The sequence below is a fragment of the Takifugu flavidus genome, chromosome 4, assembly GCF_003711565.1.
Source record: "Takifugu flavidus isolate HTHZ2018 chromosome 4, ASM371156v2, whole genome shotgun sequence".
NCBI classification, from domain to species: domain Eukaryota; kingdom Metazoa; phylum Chordata; class Actinopteri; order Tetraodontiformes; family Tetraodontidae; genus Takifugu; species Takifugu flavidus.
Genome location: NC_079523.1, coordinates 15,513,798 through 15,526,836, shown reverse-complemented (window position 1 = coordinate 15,526,836; position 13,039 = coordinate 15,513,798). Strand labels below are relative to the sequence as shown.

General features: G+C 47.2%; 1 protein-coding gene across 3 annotated transcripts in view; it reads left to right on the top strand.

The window, feature by feature from the left end:
- Positions 1 to 13,039, top strand: part of LOC130524339 (receptor-type tyrosine-protein phosphatase gamma-like) — a 129,866-nt gene that overhangs the window by 93,825 nt on the left and 23,002 nt on the right. For all 3 annotated transcript variants that reach the window (XM_057030368.1, XM_057030369.1, XM_057030367.1), the window contains 6 exons: positions 3,767 to 3,924; positions 5,755 to 5,947; positions 7,004 to 7,188; positions 8,709 to 8,817; positions 8,921 to 8,970; positions 9,172 to 9,889. In XM_057030368.1, coding sequence (XP_056886348.1) covers positions 3,767 to 3,924; positions 5,755 to 5,947; positions 7,004 to 7,188; positions 8,709 to 8,817; positions 8,921 to 8,970; positions 9,172 to 9,889 — 1,413 coding nt within the window. The remainder of the gene's footprint in view (positions 1 to 3,766; positions 3,925 to 5,754; positions 5,948 to 7,003; positions 7,189 to 8,708; positions 8,818 to 8,920; positions 8,971 to 9,171; positions 9,890 to 13,039) is intronic.

The window sequence follows — 13,039 nt, the reverse complement described above, 5'->3', positions numbered from 1 at the left end:
CAGGAGTTGTGTGCTGCTATTGTGGCTGTAATTCTGTTTTTGCGCCTGCTGATTAGCCTCTGAAACAACATCTCACAGCCCACCAGATTCCTGCATTCCTGTGAGGACTTCAACTTCTCTCACTCAAACAAATTAAATTCAAAATTCCCTCACATTTATCTACCATCCATTGCACAGGTTTGTCGGCGTGATGGATTGAAAAGCAGAGCACGTGCAGCCCCGGTCCACAACCACTCTGCACGCGGATGGGCTGTCCTGTTTGAACTTGAAATTTGCTTTGCTAATTCTGTCATTGTACTCAGGCAGGGTGTGTAATTAGCGTGGCAAATTAGCATTAATAAACGAAGACCTTATCACTTTGAGCTATGGGAGTGTTGAAGGTTTTTTCCTTTTAATTAACTGCTACAACCAGTAGGTCTGAAGGAAGCCAGAATAATCTAATTAAAATGCTAAGTAAATTGCCAAACAACAAAAAATGTCCAATAATTACGAGTTACGTGAGAAGCTGCTACATTTTTCAAATGCTAATCTGATCAAAAATGTGTTTACAATCATATCATAGTCACAGAGGAAACCGTGTGTGTGCTGCTGGATCTACATAGCATGCTCTGAGTGCTGCTTCCTCTTGCCATGACAGACGCTAGTTTGTAGTGGCTAATATGTTGGATTTGTATGAGGCAAATTTTGGCTCGGCCAGACTGCCTTGAGGATAGACATCAAATTTAGTGTTAGTGAGCACCAGACAGTGGTAGTAGCCATACATTTGCTAGCATTAGCTGTGCTGATTATGATTTTTCACATGATTGATGAGCAACTCCTGAGATAAATCTGACAGCAGAGGGAAAAGTGTTGTTTTTTTATCACGCAAAAAAATTAATGTCTGTTAAACATAAACATCATTAGGTGTTTATCATAGTGCGCTAACTTGCTTGTTAAATGTGCTCATTAAAATGAACAACAGTCCCTCCATATTTGCAGCATTTACACCACAAATGGGCAAGCTTTTAAATTGATGCGTCATCACAACACCCTGGAGCAACGTGCCATCTGGCTCCTCCCACTCAGAGGACAATTAAATACAGCCTGGATAAAAGCCCCTCCCACCCTTGCTGGACCGCCCATCCGGGTGAATAATTAGCTCCCTCTGCTGGATCAGCTAGTGGTTGAGCTCTGTTCAATTCTGCCACAGCTAAAGTGTTAATGCGCTAATGCTTATGAATTTGTTGAAGATATTGTTGTCTCATTAAAAAAAAACTTCTGCTGGGAATAGTTTTCCCTCACAAGTGTATTATTGTCTCATGGGTCCGCGAACGTCTCGTCTCGTCTCGTCTCATTTTCTCCCACTTATCCGAATCTGGGTCACGGGGGCAGCAGCTTGCTGCCCAGACAGCCCTCTCCCCGGCCACTTTTATCAGTTCCTCCGGGGGGACCCCCAGCTGCTCCCAAGCCAGGCGAGAGACGTAATCCCTCCACCTAGTCCTGGGCCAGCCACGAGGCCTCCTCCCGGTGGGACATGTCCGGAACACCTCTAAAGAGAGGCGTCCAGAAGGCCAGATGCCCGAGACACCCAGCTGACTCCTCTCGATGTGGAGAAGCAGTGGTTCTACTCCGAGCGCCTAGAAATTCTGTCCATAAAAGTTATGAACAGAACCGGTGACAAAGGGCAGCCCTGGTGGAGTCCAACCCTCCGAGTCCAACTTACAACTGGCTATCCGGACCAAGCTCCTGCTCCTTCGGTACAGGGACTGGACGGCCCTTATCAAGGGACCATCCACCCCATACTCTCGGAGCACCCCCCACAGGATGTTCTTAGGAACTCGGTCATAGGCCTTTTCCAAGTCCACAAAGCACATGTGGACTGTTTGGGCAAACTCCCAACTCACCTCAAGCACCCCAGCAAGGGTAAAGAGCTGATCTGTGGTTCCATGACCGGGTCGAAACCCGCATTGTTCCTCCCTGATCAGAGACTATTGATCTAATCCTCTTTTCCAGCACCGGCATATACTTTCACAGGGAGGCTGAGGAGTGTGATCACCCTATAGTTGGAACACACCCTCTGGTCCCCACTCTTGAAAATAGGGACCACCACCCCAGTCTGCCAGGCCAGATGTCCAGAGCCTTAAGATACCCTGGGCGGATCTCATCCGCTCCCGCAGCTCTGCCGCCAGACAGCTGTTTCACTACCTTGGCAACTTCTGGAAATTGGATGGTCCACCTCCTTGTCTCTCGACTCTGTTCCTCCTTGTGGATATGTGATGGTAGGATTGAGGAGCTACAGGAAGTATTCCTTCCACCGCCGGCTAATTGCCCCGGGAGACATCAGCAGCTCCCTACGCACACCTAGCATGGTGTGAGCAAGTTGCCGCCTACCGCCCCTAAGGCGCCGGACAGTTTGCCAGAATCTTCCCGGTGCCGACCGAAAGTCTTCCTCCATAGCCTCACCGAATTCCTCCAACGCCCAAATTTTTGCCTCCACGACCATCTCGGCCGCAGCCCGCTTACCCAACCTGTACCGGTCAGCTGCTTCCGGGGACCCACAGACCAGCCTTGACCTGCAGGCCTCTTTCTTCAGCCTGATGGCTCCATTCATCTCTGGTGTCCACCATCTGGTACGGGGATTACCAACACGACCAGTACCAGCGGCCTTGCAGCCGCAACTTGTGACAGCCGCCTCGACAATGGCGGAGCTGAACATGGCCCATTCTCCAATGTCCCCTACCGCCCCCGGAATGCGATTAAAGCTCTGTTGGAGGTGGGACAACTCTGCTCCTCTCTTCACCCGAGTGTCCAAAACATATGGCCACAGATCAGCTGACACGACTATGAAGTCAATCATTGACCTACGACCCAGGCTGTCATGGTGCCAAGAGCACCGATGAACAACCTTATGCTTGAATATGGTGTTAGTTATGGCCAAACTGCGAATAGCACAGAAGTCCAATAACTGCACACCACTCTGGTTCTGATCAGGCAGACCGTTCCTCCCAATCACGCCTTTCCAGGTCACGCTGTCGTTACCCACGTGAGCGTTGAAGTCTCCTTGCAGAACGATGGAGTCCCCAGTCGGGACACTGTCCAGCATCCATCCTAGGTTCTTCAAAAAGGGCGGGTACTCTGAACTATTGTTCGGTGCCTACGCACAAACAATCGTCAGAACTTGTTCCCCGACACGAAGGCGCAGGGAAGCGACCCTTTCGCTCAACATCAAACCCCAACATCAAACTAGAGCGTCTAGGGGCAAGCAAAAAGCCCACCCCCGCTCTCCGTCTCTCACCCTGAGCAACTCCAGCGTAGAAGAGTGTCCAACCCCCCTCAAGGATTTGGGTTCCCAAGCCGACGCTATGTGTGGAGGAGAGGCCGACCATATCTAGTCGGTAGCGCTCAACCGCTTTCTCGGTCTAACAGAGTTACTGATGAAGCTAACGCTAACCCTCTGGTAGCATATTTTGGTGTTTCAAACTTAATGTACATTAATGAGCTTGCCTTGGCTCCCCAGGCTAACATTATCAGTTGAGTCCCTTTTTGTTATGTTGAATGTCCTCCTCCTGCAGCTAGCCGCAGCTAATGCTAATGTGGTCAGAATGAGTGGGTAGCTTCATTATCAGTTTGAGTCAGAAATGCCCTTGGTGGCCATTGGTACATAATCAGAGATTGATTTTCAGGTAAAAAGCCATTACGGTTGGATAACGGTGTCAGGAACCAGAGGAGGCACAAGGAGTTAGCCAGAGTGTGGACTGTTGACTGACTTCTGACCTCTCCCACACAGAGAAAGAGACAGTTCTGGAACCGTTCGTCTTGAGGGATCTGCTCCCATCCTCCCTGGCGAGCTACTATCGCTACACGGGCTCTCTGACCACACCACCCTGCAGCAAGGTGGTGGACTGGATCGTGTTCAGCCGACCCATCTACGTTTCGTACAAACAGGTGAGAAACACGTCAGCTATAGCGTTTAGCTGCGTCTTCTACCCTACAAGCTGAAGCTGCACTGTGGAAGTGCCCCCTCGGGGGTGTTTGAGTTCACTCTGTCATATGATATGATCCAGAGGGTTGTTCCGGTTAGTAGAGAGCCTGGATGGCTGCTTTTCAAGTAAAGGGTTGCATTTTATTGGTGCCCTTCAACTGGAGAGAAGCCAAGTAAAGTGACCACGTGTTGCCTTTCCATGAAATGAATGTGATGATGTGACAAATTGCCTCCTTTCTAGCGATCAAAAGCTGATAAAGTGTCCTCTGGGGCAGCTTTCCCACCATCTTGCCCCAGTTTCAGCAGCGAAGACTTGTTTTTTTTATTTTAAACATTGTTCCCCTACTAAAGCTCCTGCAGCAGAAAGAACATCAGAACCGAGAGTTAGCATGAGAGGAGAGCACCACTTCCTGTTCCCTGCTGCTTCCGGCTGGTTCCGGAGTATTCATGAACATTAGTCACTCCTCAGTGGTGGAAGCAGGAGGTGAGGGGGGAGCATGGATTCAGGTCTGTGCTTCCCGCTCTGGTTCAGTGGGTCAGCAGCAGGAGGAGAGCGATGCTCCGCTAAAAACCTGAGACAGAAAACACAGCATCGCACATGAGCCGCTGAAAGGGTTAGCACTGTCAGACCTGCCTCCAAAGAAGCCATTCCAACTGGGACATGGGATAATCTTCCCATCTGGCACCACGGACAAGCTTGCCAACATTTCCAGTAGACAGAACAGAAGCAGTTATGTGGGTTCTTCTCCTCCTGGATGTGTGTTGATGTGTTTCAGGGCTGTGCATTAGATAACCGCTGCGGTAAAGCTAGCACGATGACTGTCATTATGTCACACTCTGCTGGCTGCTAATTGGCTGATTGAGAATGTGATGTCACACACAGGAAGTGAGTGACATCAGATATATCAAGGAAACAAACTGAGAACCCGAAGGAAGAACAAAGAGCAAGCTTTGCAAATCCACTGTTTTTTTATGGGGGTTCCAACAGAAGGATCTGGTCTGACCAGGAACTTTTACCACCTCATCTAACTGAATTATAGCTTCAAGCTAATGGAGCTAAAATATACAGTCAACCTGACCAATGAGCTGTTATCTGGCTTCATGTCCCTGAGACTTCTCAGCTCTGCCGCTGTGCACGCTACTGTGCATGCTGCATTCAAGGGACACTTCAGTCACATGCTGCAGATTCACTTCTGACCACCTGCAGGAAGACGCCAACTTTAGCCTTAACATGGAGCAGCAGCTTAACGTGGAGCCCAGGAGGAGCCTGGAATGTGGCGATGCCAGAGGTTAGCCTTGGACTGTGGTGGACACCTGCCCTTGACAAGTCCACATCTCCTTTACTGGGTTATTTCTGTCATTCCATCTGTCAGAGGCATGTCACCGTTCCTACTTCCAGGTGTTTCCAGGCCTGGAAAAGCTCAGTCTTCCTCTGCGTTTGGGCCTGATCGTAGATTCTGAACATTTTACTGGTTCCTCACTGCGCAGGTGGGAACATACATACAGACAATCTGTCTCTATCCTGGAGCTGAACCAGGTCCTGGTGTCAGCAATGCAGCACAGTTGAGTCCATCCATGACAGTGCAGGTATCAGGCAGGCCATCAGGCTGACAGTGCTCCCTCTCACTCTACGCTGCAGATTTCAGCTGTGCAATCAGGTTTCAGGATTGTCAGACACATGTTTTGTCTTTCTTGTCTCCCTGTTGTCCCTTTTGTACTGCTGCAGGGAACCAGACACACTGCTGTCCTGGATGTATGGGTGCAGCTAATGTTCTGCTTTCTTCTGTTTTTAGTTGGAGTCCTTCTACTCCATCTTCACCACGGAGCAGCAGGACCACGTCAAGTCGGTGGAGTATCTACGCAGCAACTTCCGGCCCATCCAGAGCCTGGACAACCGCCAAGTCTTTAAGTCGGCGGTGAAGGACGCCTGGATGCCTGACCTGACGGACGGTGGTGGTGGACTGTACGGCACGGAGACGTCCAAAGGTGAGAACACTCGGTTCCAAAAGTGATTTTCCTTTGAGAGAAACATGTGGAGATGCAGCAGGATGGAAACCTAACTGACAAAAGCTGGAGGAGCACTGGGAGCACTAAGATGGGGGTCAGGTTCTCCTTTCTCAACCCCCTTCGTCTTTTGTTCTCGATTTAAAGGCAGACGTGTTGACGTATTGAGGTGTTCATAAAGCAGTGTGTGTGTGTGTGTGTGTGTGTGTGTGTGTGTGTGTGTGTGTGTGTGTGCGTGTGTATGTGTGTGTGTGCAGGCGTGCAATTTCCTGACTTTTTTTGTAAGCATTAAACAAATGACTGTCACCATCTCTCCAGCAGTCGAAAGAGAAGTTTGGGGGGAGGGGCTTGCCGGGCCTGGGTACAGCTAAACGCTAAAGGACAGCCATGCCTGTGTAGCAGCAGCTGACGTTTCTCGTTTCTCTTCTGCTGCTGAACTGACTCTCACATTGAACCAGGAGCAGCCTGGTCTTCAGGCAGACATTCACCGATGTTGCTCAATTAAGGATCATCAACGTTTCTGTCTGAATCTTCTCACTATCGCCAAACATTCCTGCTAATGCAGAAGGAATCAAAGCAGCCGCACTACATGGTAGCAGAAGAAGAAGAACCACATTTTCTCTCTCAGCTTGTTGGCTGGTTGGTAGCTGCAGCCAATGCCCCACTGACACAAGATGTCGTCCATCTCCCGAAAAGCAGATGTTGAACCAGATATGTGTTAGCCAGGTCAGACACACCTTCTTAAAGCTACCATTGCAGCGGTAGAAACACCTTCAAGTCTGGCCAGTAAGCCCCCCCCCTCCCTGTTCTGGGCGTGTTTGAGGTGCTGAAGGGTTGAACATCCAGCAGGGGCCTGAAACACCAACGCAAACCGTTGTCTTAGCTTCACACTAGCTTCTGTGTGTGTGTGTGTGTGTGTGTGTGTGGTGTGTGTGTGTGTGTGTGTGTGTGTGTGTGTGTGTTTTGGTTGTCAAACAGTGGTCAGGAGAGAAACAACAACATGACACTGGTGTTGACTATCTGACCTTGTCTCCCCAGTGTGCAGCAGCGCTCCCATCAACATGAAGGTGCAGCACCTGAATGCCAGCGCTCTGGTGGTGCGCTGGGCTCGTCCTGAGGTCACCTACCACCCACCCATCCTGCACTTCCTAGTGTCATACAGCTGGACGTCCCATGAAGACAGCTACGAGGAGACGCACTTGACCGACCCCAAACACAAATTGGTGAGATTGGGAGAGGAGGATTGATGCTGGGTGGGTGAATGGTTGAGGTGTTGCACCTCTGTCAAGGCTGGTTTATCTTTCCATGGCCGCTCTGACTGGCAACCTGCTTTCATCTGTTTGGTTTTGAGTAATATTTCAAACACACAGATGACTTTACATCATAAAAAAATGATTTTGAAAATTGCAGTATCTCATTAGTTGTTTGGACGTTGCATCATTAAAATGGTTTTTGACACAAGGAGCAAACAGCAATATCTTTGGCAACTTTCGGGTTAGGAGAAGAAGAGCAGAGAGAGGTCTCAATAAAGAAGTTCAGGAAGCATCAGGGGCCTTTGTTCATACACACACACACACACACACAGCAATATGCGCCATCATTTCCATTTCACATGTCATCAGGGGCCGACATGAGCTGTGAGAGCGTCGGTCCAGCAGACACCAGTCTTGCTTCCTCACGCTGCGGTCGCTGAATACCAATGAGGAGCTAAAGGGTCCAGGTCTGGGTCTCTGTGGGCCTGAGGGACAAGGAGGGGGCTCTTAGCACTAACCCTGCCTGAGAACACTGCATCTGTAACACACTCATTGGAAAGGGACAGGGAGAGGGGCAGAGAGAGGGGCAGAGTCTACCTCCTGAGCTGTCTACATTTGTCTTCACGTCTACCCATGATGCACCATGGGAGTGGTTTCAGTAATGGAGGGGTTCCTGGTCATAACTATGACTGTGATAACTGTGTATCCAACCTACTGTGTGCCTGTAAAAGCTCAGGGGAACATGTCCGCCCCCTCATGTAGACCTGCTAACTCAGTCAAAGAGGGTTTGAAAAGGATCTCTTTTCTTCACACGGCAGCTTGTGATGAAGCAGAATATAAATCCTGTTTCACCTAAATGAGCACTGAATTACAAAGATCTGCTGTCAGTGTTCTCACTAATTCAGGCCCTCCTGGAGTTATTACACCATCTCCTCAGGAGACCGTTTATTGGACCCTGAACTTTTGCATGAACTTTCGGATGTGTCTGAGATAAACCACCAGAGGGACAAAAAAGAACTGGGAAACAACAATATAGATGAATATAAACTATAAGAAGCATTGTCAAAAATGCAACCCAAGCAAATATGCAACTATTTACCCCAGTATAACCAGCCATTTACCCTCCCTGTCCCAGTATACCTGGTCATCTATCCTCTCTGTTCCAGTATAACCAGTCATTTACCCTCCCTGTCCCAGTGTAACCGCTCAGCTATCCTCTCTGTTCCAGTATAACCAGTCATTTACCCTCTCAGTCGCAGACTAATGTAATTTATCCTCTCTGTCCCAGAATAATGTAATTTATCCTCTCTGTCCCACTATATCCAGTCATTTATCCTCTCTGTCCCAGTATAACCAGTCATTTACCCTCTATGTCCAACTATAACAAGTCCTTTACCCTCTCTGTCCCAGTATAACCAGCCATCCATGCTCGCTGTCCAGGTAAACCAGTGTGTGTCTGTTAGGTAACTGTCCCTCTCTTTGTGGTCCAGGAGGCTATTATTTCTCCAGTCTCTCCTGATGTTCTCTACCTGTTCCGAGTTCAGGCCGTCTGTATGAATGACATGCGCAGTGACTTCAGCCAGAGCATGCTCTTCAGAGGTAACACACACACACACACACACACACACACACACACACATACACACACAAAGTGCTGTCTCTCAGATTATCTGACAGCTGTGTCACTCCTCCTGTGATGCAGCAAACACCACCCGGATCTTTGAGGGAACAAGGATCGTGAAAACTGGAATGGTGAGTGATGCAGAGGTTAATCACTTGTCTTTACATGAGTTGTCCTGCAGAGGTCAGAGGTGTTAGCAGGGATGATGATGATGATGATGATGATGATGATGATGATGATGATGATGATGATGACGACGACGACGACGACAACGGCAATTGATCAATAATCCTTTGATTCAGATTCTAATAAGGAAGTTCTTTCTTTTTCAGCCGACTATGTCTCCTGCTTCCTCTGCCGATATGGCACCCATATCCTCCGGCTCATCCACCTGGACCTCCTCAGGCATCCCGTTCTCATTTGTATCCATGGCAACAGGCATCAGCCCATCCTCCAGCGGCAGTCAAGCAACGGTGGCGTCCGTACTGACAAGCACATTACTGGCCGGACTGGGTTTCAGTGGGGGAGTTATTTCATCTTTCCCGAGCTCTGTGTGGCCCAGCAGGCCTCCCACCCAGAGCCCCAGCACCAGCCACCAGACTGACCCCTCCTCCTGTATGGCTGAGACAGGCAATGCCCTGGGAGAAGACGTGGAAAACTGTACTGGTGAAGTAGAGGATGAAGGGAAGGAAGAAGATGAAGAAGAAGATGATGATGATGAAGATGATAATAACAATGAGAAGAAAAAGAAAAAGGCAAAGGGATCTAGAGGTCTAGATGGGTGGAGCCAGGAGTACAGCAGCTCAGTGCTGAACGAGCCAACTGAAAGGACTGAAAACTCCAGCAGAAGGGCAAAAAAACCAACTGGGTCAGATGTGTCTTCTGTCACATTGGCTCATCTGGACTATACCCACAATACAGTTCATCGTGACCCTACCACCTGTTCAACCAATCAGAATGCAGTTCTTTCAGCCATCAATGATTGGGCAGTGGTGCTGAGACCCAGAGGAGGTGAACGAAAGAGATCCTGGCATTTCTCTGTAGCCAGAGGTGAGCATCACGGTCAGATCTGGAATAGGTTGATGCGACTTTTGTCTTTTGTTCTTCATAGAACACCCATATGAACATTGTTTTATTGCTCCCTGATACAGTTATCCTTTAATCCCCTGCAGAGGTTCCCAGATCATTATGTCAAGTTTTAGGTGGAACCCCTTCAATCACTCAGGAAATAAAAAATATCTTACTTTTAGGAGAAACTTTTTTCTTTTAAAAGAGAACCTGTTAAAGGGTCCATTCTTAACCTGGTAATTTGATACAGGTAACCACCCATGTCACCAAACGTTTGCCCGGTTGTAACTGTAACTAAAGGCAATGTCTCCTCTGTAGTCATTCACAATGATCCTGATCCTCAGTGACCTTCAGTGGCCTGGGCAACTCCAGATCATCCAATATGTTTTAAGCACCTGGGTGTCTGCTTGATTGGTGCAGCCTCTGCATTGATGCAATTGATGTAAACCATTGTGATGAAGCCGAGCCGAAAGGCAAAGCTCTTAATTTACTGGTCACTTTCTACCCTCATCTATTGTCATGAAATGACTGAGAGGTCAAGACTGCGGACACAATTGGCCGAAATGAGTTTCCTCCTTAGGGTGTCTCCCTTACAGATAGGGTGAAATGCTCAGTCACCCTGGATGAGCTCAGAGTAGAGCCAATGCTCCTCCTGAATGTTCCCTGGATGCCTCTACAGGGAGCCAGTGGGGCATGTCCCACTGGGAGGGACCCCAAGGAAGACTCAGGACACGGTAAAGAGACTATATCTCTCTGATGGCCTAGGAGCAACTCAGAATCCTCCCAGCAGAGCTGGAGGAAGCATATGGGGTGACATCTCTGCTTAGACTGCTGCCTCTGTGACCCAGCCCAATGACCTTGACCTATTACGTCACACAATAAACAACTGGAGTCAGGCAGCAGAGAAGCATGTCTAACAACTGAAAGATGGATTATCAAAAAAGCTTTTTTCATCTAGTACATATGAGTCAAACTCAAGGCCCGTGGGCCATATCCGGCCCACAAGATCATTTTCCTAGGTCTGTTATTATTGTTATTAATGGCCCGGCGATATGAAACGCTGAGAACACACAAACTACAGATCCCATAATGCAGCACAACAGCTGCATAGGTTACGTACCTGGGAACATTTGCACTTCATTCAAGTCAAGTGTATGTTAATGTTTGCAAACCAATTGTAATATCAAACCGTGCCCTTAACAATAGAGAAAAGAAAAGTTGATTCTGAAAACAGAGCCTTTCAATACCGATGGAAGGCTGAGTATCGGTTTATTGACATTGCCAGTAAATCTGTGTCTTATTTGTGGAGCTAATGTGGCTGTAATTAAGGAATTTAATCTAAGAAGGCATTTCAAGAGAAAGCATCAAGACAAGCTGATAAACCAAAATGCAGAGTAGAAGCTACAGGAAGTAGAAGAGTTAAAGAAGAATCTGACATCTCAGCAGATGTTTTTCACCAGAGTGAAAACACAAAGTGAAGAGACGTGGCAGAAGAGTTCGCCAAATTAGGCTGGCCATTTACTGAGGGTGAGTTTCTGAAGAACTGTAAGCTCAAGGTGTGTGACGTCTTCTGTCCAGACAAAAAGCAGATGTCAAATCTAAGCTTGACACAGCGGCTGATCAGGTTTGTGGGTTTTTGATTTTATTTATTTAATTTTATTTGTTTGTCCTGGGGTTTTTTGGACCATGCTGATATTGATTTTGGATTTTTATGATTTTGACAGGACCATTTTTGTGGAGTGTAGAAGTATTCAAAGATATTTAGAGTTTTTCACGTTTTTTTGCAGCATGTTCATAATTGTAGCTTTTATCATTTTGACAAGAAACATATATAGAGGAAAGTATTTTAAGTAATATAAAATGTAAGTTTATTTATTCTGGAATAATATTCCTGCCTGTTTTTATTTCTATCCCTTTCTATCAAAAAACATTTACTTTTAATGTGTTCAAGAAATGTATATCCTGTTCGGCCCACAATCTAAAGTGTGCTTTGAGTTTTGGCCCCCCTGCAATTGAGTTTGACACCCCTGATTAGTACGTAAGGTACCCATTACTTATTGTGGAGATAAGATGCTCTCTCTTGTGTTCGTGGTGATTTAAGGAGGCACACAAGAATGCCTTATGTAATGCTAATCCTGGCTTTCTTGAATGTTCCGGGGTGATACTCCAGCATGGAGGTTAATGACCATGAGCACGCACCTTATCTACAACTGATCAAGGAGCAAACATGCCAGAACAAATTGATCTATTGCATTACCTGGGTGTCTTAGTCAGGTATGGTATAATATCAGTGGGATGTGTTAATGTGCATGTTGGTTGTCCAGTTACAACCAGATTGAGGTAATCATTTGTTTATTGGAGAATCCTGCAAATGTAGTGAATGTGACACAGACAGTCCCAGAAGTACTGGTAACAGAGGCTGTCAGATGTTGAAATACCTACTGCTATAACCTCCCATCACAGGAATCATTGTGTTACTCCTCAAGAGGTGCTGAGATCAACAGATATTCAATGTAGATTAATATAAAAAAGAAGATACAAAAGGCTAGACAGGTGAGCTGATCCTGATGTTTTTGTCAGTTTTTTCTCTTTTTTTTCGCTAGTATTATGTTATGTTTCCTCGAGAATCTTGCCCAACTGAAACAAATAGTTTAAACATTACAGGAGATCCTGGAGTATGAAGGCAGTGAGCAGTGACCAACTGCAGGAACTGGCTGGATGTTGTTGTTATCCCAGAGTTCCAGTATGAGCACAGAGCAGGCCTACTGCATGCAAAAGGGGCTTTGCTACCACCAAGTCCCAGTTCCCAGGTCTTTGATAGTGTCAGCACAAATGCAAACATTCTTACAAGAAAGGCAGCTCTTATGGCACTTGTTGGAAACAACTTTCTCCATCTACTCACTTAGGCACATGTTACATGTTTTATTCTGTGAGATCTGGAAGTGTAGAGCTGTTGGAGGACTTTTGTGAAAGTCACATGTGTGTGTATTTCTGCTCTGTGAAGAAGGTTTTATGCTGAGTTCTCTTACCAGCCAGTTAGGAAATCAAGCTTTACCTGAAGGCTACAAATCCCAGATCTAAAAAAGACTTTCAATTAACTCCCACCAGGAAGTCAAGCTCCATCAAGCACAC